Source organism: Octopus sinensis, linkage group LG14 (assembly GCF_006345805.1).
Source record: "Octopus sinensis linkage group LG14, ASM634580v1, whole genome shotgun sequence".
In the NCBI taxonomy this organism is placed as follows: Eukaryota; Metazoa; Mollusca; class Cephalopoda; order Octopoda; family Octopodidae; genus Octopus; species Octopus sinensis.
The window spans coordinates 12,669,630-12,678,949 of NC_043010.1; the positions used below are offsets into that span (position 1 = coordinate 12,669,630).

Below are 9,320 nucleotides of genomic sequence, written 5' to 3' on the forward strand. Positions count from 1 at the left end.
TATAATAATACATCAGTATTACTTTTAGAAGGTTAAAATTACATTATATCTAAAAATTATTGTTATTATTATTTAATCTCAGATAAACTCAGGGTTGGGCAAGGTTATGGTCAATGAGGTTCCATATATGGCCAACATGTATTATCTTGTGTCTGTAGGGCAACGTTAGATAATATGTCCTTTCAGTTTTCTTTATGGAAGAAGAGGACAATTTAAGCAATTTTGGTTGCTGTTTCCGTCAGTTTGAGTGACCACATAGAAAATCTTACAATGGATTGTTGTAACACTGTGTCAGTGGTGGTGGTGGTGGTGGTAGTGGTGATGGTGGTGGTGCTGCTGCTGCTGGTGATGTTGGTGCTGGTGGTAGTGGAGGTAGCAGCAGTGGCAGAGGTAGCGGTGGTGGTGGCAGCAGTCACCATGGCAATGGCGGTGTTGGTGTTGGCAGCATAGGTAGCGGTGGGGGTGGAAGTAGCCATGGCCGCAGCAGCAGCAGTGGCCGCAGCAGCAGCAGTGGCCGCAGCAGCAGCAGTAGCGGTGGTAGCAGTAGTAGTAGTAGTGATAATTGAAATGAGCATATAGCCACGCATATAAACTGGAGAGAAATCATTGATGCTTTAAACTTTCTTCTACACCTGTACGGGGGGGTGTGCCTGGAGAACAATGGGAACAATGGCCATTTTGTAAAACGTGTCGGATAATTACCAGAGAAAGACATCTGGCTTAATATGTTCCATGAATCAAGCGAAACTGTTAAGAAGTTACGAACATCTGATAATAAAACTCAGACAACAATAGCTGCCATAGATAACATGTAAGCAGTTCCATAGAAATATGTTCTGTGGTAAAAGCCAGAAATCTTTACAAATCTTATTAGCTGCAAGATCTTCTCAAAGTAGTGACAGGAGCTTTTGTACGAAGCTATAGTCAGGTGAGTGCAAATGAGCAAAAGATGCTGGATTAAGTAATTACAGTTTTTGTTGATGATAAAATAGGAAGATGAAGACGTTAAAATAGAGAATAATGAGAACGAAGAGAAAGGGTTTTCATGTCTTGGTAGATAAAAGAAGGAGAGACGTATTGGTATATATATATATATATATATGCTTTCCACCACACACACACATACATATATGTATGCACTTATTTGTTTATATATGATATATATATGAATATATAAATATGTAAGTGCATGTGTATGTATGTGTATGTGTATATATATATATATATATATAGAGAGAGAGAGAGAGAGAGAGAGAGAGAAAGAAAGATTGATAGATTTAGATAATTAGATAGATAGATAGATAAACAGACAGACGGACGGACGGCCAGATAGACAGACAGACAGACAGACAGATAGACAAACAGCCAGACAGATAGACAGACAGACAGACAGACAGACAGATAGATAGACAGATAGATAGATAGATAGATAGATAGATAGATAGATAGATAGATAGATAGATAGATAGATAGATAGATAGATAGATAGATAGATAAATAGATAGATAGACAGACAGACACAGACAGATATGTGGAGATACAGACACAGATAGATATAAATATTGATTTTAAACAAAGGCAGACACAGTAAATTTAGAGATGGTCATGCCCAATTTATTTTATCAGACCCAAAAGGAAGAAAGACGGGATTTAGATCTGATAGGATTTAAACACAGATCTTAAAGATTCGTAAGTAATTAGTAGAAGGCATTTTGTCCAACAACTCATCTGACTCCATAAAGTGTAACCTCATACACACACACACACATATTTATCTTTTATTTGTTTTAGTTATTAGACTGTGGCCATATTGGAGCATCATCTCAAACAATTTGTTTAGTCAAATGAATCGGCCACCTCCACCTTACCCCAGTACTTACTCTTTGCTAAGCCTGGTACTTATTTAATTAATCGCTTTTGCTGAACCACTAAGTTGCGGGGATGTAAGTACACTAACTCCAGTTCCCAAGCAGTGGTGGGGACAAACATAGATACAAATACACACACGAGTATGTATGTAGGGCCCTCTTGGCTCAGGATCTAATTTGAACTTATCTGTCTAATTGGTTGAAAAACCAGCCCTGTCTCCATACAGTAAGCTTGGCCTTTTCTTTAATGGCATGTCAACTTTAGCAAAATATTCATTCTTGAGATTATCTGCTGCTTTCATATGGATCTGGCCTTAGTTGTATGGTCTTAATTATGTCTTACAAGGATCTATGGATCAGCCAAGGATGTATAAAAGGCACTGATGTTAGTGCCACATAAAAAGCTACCCAGTACAATCAGTAAAGTGGTTGGCATCAGGAAGGACATCCAGCTGTAGAAACCATGGCAAAATAGACAATGGAACTTGGTGTTGCTTCCAGCCTTGCCACCCTCCTGTCAAACTGTCCAACCCATGCTAGCATGGAAAACATACATTAAATGTAGATGATGATGATGATGATGCTGATGATGGATATTAAATCCAGCTGGTAAAGCAAACGTTCCAGGTTCAATCTTTGGACTAATTCAGCATTATCACCTGGAGAGAATACTGATTAAAATGTTATGCTAAAGAAAGAAAACGGTCTGAAAACCAGATGCATCTTGATCAGTTTTATTAAATTAATTAAACTAACAAGTTATGATTGGACGTTTATTATATTTCGATGTTAATTGACATTCCTTTATACCATTGTTCTGTTGTTTTCCGTTGAGTCAACTGTTATTCCGAATAAGGATATTTCTAAGGTGATGAGGGTGGAGGTTGGAAGACAAGGAAAATTAGTTCGTGAAACCGAGGAGGCAATGGTCTGAAGCTTTTATGAAACCAGTGATTTAGAAGGGGAAAAAAAATTGATACAATTACAAGTTGTGTTACATTTAAAGGACAGCCTTAGGGAACTTGTTATCGAAAACAGAAAAACCAGATAAATGAATAAATAAAAGTGGTAAAAAGAAAAAAAAAAATTAATGACAAATTTGTCTTAGTCATCCAAAAATTAAGCCATGTAATCCAAACAATTTCCGCAGAAATGCTAAAGTATGGAATACCATAGTTGCAAAACTCTGTTGACAATGAGTATGGTAAATAAACAAGACAAGCAATCGATATGTGTCTAAATCCCCTTTCCTTTGCATAAAAGAAGGGGAAACAAAAAAGAGTCCAAACACTGTTGTATTATGTGGTTTTTGTCTCGTTCGAGGACTGCATAATGTAAGAGAGTATTTATTTATATGATAAATAATATAAAATATATATATATATATATATGTATGTTTATCAAATATTGTAAAAGTGTAATGCAATCACTTTTATATCACCATCATCATCATCAGCAGCAGTAGCATTTTCATCATCATTATCATCATCATTGATATTGTCACCATCATCATCCTCATCATCATCGTCATCATCGTCATCATCATCATCGTCATCGTCATCGTCATCGTCATCATCGTCATCATCATCATCATTGTCTACATCATCGTCATCATCGTCATCATCATCATCATCGTCGTCATCGTCATCATTGTCATCGCCGTCATCATCGTCATCATCATCATCATTGTCTACATCATCGTTGTCATCATCATCATCATCATCATCATCATCGTCATCATCATCATTGTCATCGTCATCGTCATCATCGTCATCATCATCATCATTGTCTACATCATCATCATCACCACCATCACCATCATCATCATCATTTAACATCCACTTTTTCATGCTTGTATGGGTCAGAAGGAGTTTTATTGAGACAGATTTTCTACAGTTGGATGCCAATTTTTTTTTTTTTTGTTTTGTTGCTAACCCTTACCAGTTACCCAGCTCTGTCCCCAGAATGTAGATAGCGAAAATGATGTCACATTTTGAATTGGAGGAAAGTCTTGCCTTCTTTTATTGGTTGCATTCATAACGTGGATATTAACTGGTTGATTTCTTTTTCTGAAAACCCTAGCTCATCCAGATTGCCATTCAGGCACTTACTCACACAACCAACGGCACCAATTGTTATTGCTATAAATGTTAATTTATAATCTGGGTATAGAATCTAAAGGTTTCAAAGCAGTTGTCCATAGTGATCCTTTTCCTCTTCGATTTTCAGAGGGATATTCACACAGCAGGGCAGCTGACATCAATGCTGGTATATACTTTTCTTGTCAAATCTCCAATACCAATATCTGGCCGGTTGCATGTGTAAGCGACATGCTGTATAAATTTATCTGATGGTGGATGTTGATGTTCTGTCCAGGAGGATATGAATCAATCTGTCTGTTTCTTTTAATGATGTATGTTCTGTATCCTAGACAGATAGCCAGTGATGTGGTATGTAGAGTCCATATCTTAGTTTGCAAGGCCCATTTTTTTGCATGGTCTTTATTGCCTGGTTGAGATTTGTTAGGGGGCAGTTCGATCAACAAACCACTGAATATGAATATCAGTCCATCCAATAGAGTTATGTTAGAAATTGACAGTAGAGATAGAGAAACCATTGCAAAATAGGTGAAGGGTTATGTTAATATTTAAAGGTGGATGAATGGCTTATAATAACCAGTGAGGTGTTATAAAAAAAATACTTGTAGGAAGTGTGAGTTATATTATGAAAACTGGTGAGGAAGGTGAGGGCTAGAGTATAAAAACTAATGGTTACCTCAACCGACTAACTGAAAATATATCTGACATTCATACACATCAAATTTTGAATAAAAATATATATTGCAAAATTATTCTTTCCAAACACACACACACACATACACGCATGCACACACACACGCACACACACATATATGTATGTATAAAAGAGTAATATATACAATGTGGATTCAGAGAATCACGAGGCTATTACATTATGCCTCTCCTTTCTTATGGAAATCACATGTAATCATTACTGATATCTATCTATCTATCTATCTATCTATCTATCTATCTATATATATATATATATATATATATATTTATATATATATACATATATATATATACATATATATATATACATATATATATATACATACATGTATATATACATACATATATATATATATATATACATACCTATATATATACATACATATATATACATATATATATACATATATATATATATACATATATATATACATATATATATATATATATATAATATACATACATATATATATATATACATATATATACATATACACACACACACACACACACACACCACACACATATATTATATATATTATATATATTTATATATATATATATATATACATATATATATATTTATATATATATATATATATGTTCGGATTTCTTCATACAGGTTTCATGCTAGCACAATTGGCATGGTTTATAGTTTTGTGTGTGCAAATGTTTTTATTTGTGTGTTACTATTATTATCAACTGTGATATGTGAAGCTGTATGACATGCAATTAAATCGAAGTAAGCTGAGTTATGTACTGTCGGCATGGAACGGGAACAGGAACACAAATGTAATTGTCATATTGAAGTTTATATTAAATACAATTCTTGATAACTGAAAGGAATGATCATATGTCGAACTGTCAGCCTCCAAATAAAGCTACTGTAGCAGAAAACTCATTTTATATTATATATCAATATTTTTCATTAGAAGACAAAAGGATATGATACAAAATGTAAAGAAACTCAGTCGTATAACATAATATAGAGCATTAGTTTTACCAAGAAGGCACTGCTGCTGTGGTATATGCTGAATATTAGGATTTTTGTTATAGTGGAAGATGTTTCTTTTTTTTTTTTTTGTTTGTTAGAATTTGTTTTTCTTTTTCGTTTTGTTTTTGTTTGTATTTTTTTTTTATATATATAACAGAATGAAAATTAATATAAATATGATTTTTAGCACCAAATTTGATAGAACTTACCTGTGTTGAAGCTGGAATACTTTTTGGTGTTGTCAATGTGGTCCATTCGACTGGTAGCTCCTGCTCTGGACAGAAATCCCTTCTGGATCTCATTGATGGTGTACTGTGATGCACCCCTTCTTCGGGGTTCTGTGTTATAGCAAAAGGATTGTTGCTTTGAGATATCATTAGACATTTCTCTCGTCCTGGTTGCATGGCTGGATTCATTGCTGCTGTATGTAGCATATTTCTCCTTCTGTTACATCTCACTATACATATCGTTATTATAACAACTATAGCAATTGATATCACCACAGCCGTAACAACTATGATAATAACCAAGTTGATATCTATCATGTCACTAGATTGGATGTGAGCAGCTGTCAACATTGGGGATGTTCTGTTGCTGACAGTTAGTGTTAAGGACAGTGTAGTGGTTGCTGACAGCACTGGGCTGCCACTGTCTTTCACAACCAACAAAAGATTGTATGACCCGGCATCATTTTGGTAAACTTTTCGAGCAAATGATAAAACTCCAGTGTAAGGATTAACAGTAAACAATTGATGGTTTTTTCTATCAAGCATTTCATACTTAAGGAAAGCATTTTCCCGACTGTCTCTATCTGAAGCTCTCAGAGTTGTGATGTCGTTCTTGCTTTGTGGATGATAATGAACATCTAGGCTGAATGGGTTAACACTAGGAAATGTGAAGTATGGTGCATTATCATTCTCGTCCATGACTTCGACAATAACATTTGCTGTACTGTTTAGTGATGGCGTTCCGTTGTCCTTTACTAAAACCCGGAATTTATAAATGTCTCGCCGTTCTCGGTCTAAAGACCGTATAGTTGAAATGAAACCATAGTCTGTAATCTGAAAAGGAAACATATTGTTTCTATCAATTATGAAATATGTTAGTTGGCCTCCATTTCCTAAATCCAAATCAGTGGCATTGATAAATCCAACTGGGAAATTTGATTTTTCATTTTCATAAGTAAGGAATTTAAATGTGTCTTTGGTAAATTTGGGCTGTACATCATTAACATCCATTACTTGGATTGAAAATTTCCTCTCGGTCTTCAAAGCTGGTGAGCCTTTGTCACGACAGATAATTGAAATATTGTAGTTACTTTCAGTTTCTCTGTCGACCGTGTTTTTCATCAGCACCTTATATTCTTTGGAACTTATTTTTAACAGCTGAAATTTATCACTTTTAAGATCGCACGTTACTTCTCCATTTAGTCCAACATCATTGTCAATAACGCTGACGTAGGCAATAAAGCTGCCGACTTTGATTCGCTCTGAAATTGCAGCTGTATTCTTTTTTAATGCAGAAACGAAATTGACATCAATTTCTGGCGCTCTGTTTTGTTGATTGATCACATTTACAAGTAGCAAAACTATAGAACTGAGAGGGGGGGTACCTCTGTCTGTTGCTTCAACAAAAAGTTTATATTTTCGTGTCTGTGTAACTGGGAAGACATTCAGAAAGAATATTTCACCTGTAACATTATTTAACTGAAAACTATTTTTTACAATTTCGGATGTTTTAGAACTAAAGTGGTAAATTATTCTTCCATTGTCTCCAGAATCTAAATCTGTAGCAGATAAAACAGTAACCGGTGAAGCTCTGTGATGTGTATTCTTTATGGAAACATTATAGATATCTTTTGAAAAAATAGGTGGATTGTCATTGACATCAATTACAGAAATTTCAATATTCAGGATTCCATGCTGGGAGGGGAAGCCTCCATCTTCTGCAACTAGTTGTAAAAAGTAACTGTCTTTTGATTCCCTGTCTAATTTTTCATCTAAACTAATCCTTAGTTTGGAAGTACCGTCCACTTTCTTAGATACTGATAGTCTAAATGGTTCATTGTCGTGTTTTTTCAGGCGATATGAAATTTTTGAATTCATAATACCTACATCTTCGTCAACAGCATTTGGAATTGATTTCGCAGTTCCTTTGCCATGACTTTCATCGAAAATCAGTTTTATCTGTTTTACAGGGAATTCTGGTTGATGGTCATTAACATCTTCTATCGTTACCTTAATTTTAAGAATCTTGATAAATGTTTCTGCTTGCTTGACTGCAACTTTAATTGTTCTGGAACATTCTGTACTATAAGAACATAATGATTCGGCATCAAGTTTCTGTGAAGTGAACAGTTTACCAGATTTAGAAATATTAAAAAGCTGAGAAGTTTCTTTTTGGCTGAGCTGGTTAAAAGTTATCAGATTGTGATCTTGCGATGAGACACTGTTTAGAAGTTGTGAGTCTGCAGCAATATCCCCTATATAAGTTCCTGGACTTTTCTCTTCCTGGACAGGGTATGCAAGATCAACACACATGCAGGTATGAAGAAACAAATGCAATATATATACCAGTACTAGCATATTCCCTCTTGTGTCTGCTGAGTTTATAAGCTGAAGCATTCAAATAATTCTGAAAATAGAATAAATAATTTGATTTTAATATAACAGGAATAAAAGGAGTATTTTTATACATAAAAAGAAATATTTTTATATAAAACTAGCAGTATAGCCCAACGTTTCCTGGGTTTGTTTTCTTTTCGACTCTTTAGAATTGGAATTTTTGAAAAGTAAAAATTTTGCATTATATAGCTTGTAATTCTGGTTGAAATACACCGTAAAATGATGACACAGCAGTCAAAAACTTGTAAAAAATAAAGATTTTCATAGAAAAAAAGCACCTTTTTGATGTAAATAATTTTTGATGTTAACGTGGTTCAATTTGAATTTTTTCTTCTACAGAAGGAAGAGCAAGCCTTCTTCTATCATACTCTCAATTTTGGTCAACTTACGCTGCAGAGTCTCAGAGGAGATAGTGTTAGTTGAAGGCTACCAAACCTGCCATACAACTTCAGCTTTATATATATAGAGAGATAAAGGTATATTTGTTTTTAACTTCATGGAATAACTATGAATGAATGGTTACAAATTAAATATTATTCAACTCCTTATTAACATTAGTTCCAAATTTTGGCACAAGGCCAGATATTTCAGTGGTGGTGCGCAAAGCCGACTGGATCAACCCCAGTACTCGACGCGAGCTGGCAGAATCGTTAGCACGCCGGGCAAAATGCGTAGCCGTATTTCGTCTGTCGTTACGTTGTGAGTTCAAATTCCGCCGAGGTGGACTTTGCCTTTCATCCTTTCGGGGTCGATAAATTAAGTACCAGTTACGCACTGGGGTCGATGTAATCGACTTAATACCTATGTCTGTCCTTGTTTATCCCCTCTGTGTTTAGCCCCTTGTGGGTAATAAAGAAATAGGTACTTTTTTTATCAACCCCAAAAATATGAAAAGCAAGTTGACCCCGGCAATACTTGAACTCAGAACAGGTGAGATGCCACTAAGCATTTTGCCTGGTGTGCTAATGATTCTACCAGCTCGCCCTTATTAATGTGAATTATCTATTAACAAAGCTAAATT

At 34.9% G+C, this 9,320-nt stretch overlaps 1 protein-coding gene across 2 annotated transcripts in view; it reads right to left on the reverse strand.

Moving 5' to 3' along the window:
* LOC115219232 (protocadherin-11 X-linked) overlaps positions 1–8,302 on the reverse strand; it is a 44,636-nt gene extending 36,334 nt beyond the window's left edge. For both annotated transcript variants that reach the window (XM_029789373.2, XM_029789372.2), the window contains exon 1: positions 5,885–8,302. In XM_029789373.2, coding sequence (XP_029645233.1) covers positions 5,885–8,299 — 2,415 coding nt within the window. In that variant the 5' untranslated portion in view covers positions 8,300–8,302. The remainder of the gene's footprint in view (positions 1–5,884) is intronic.
* Positions 8,303–9,320: the final 1,018 nt, after the last annotated feature.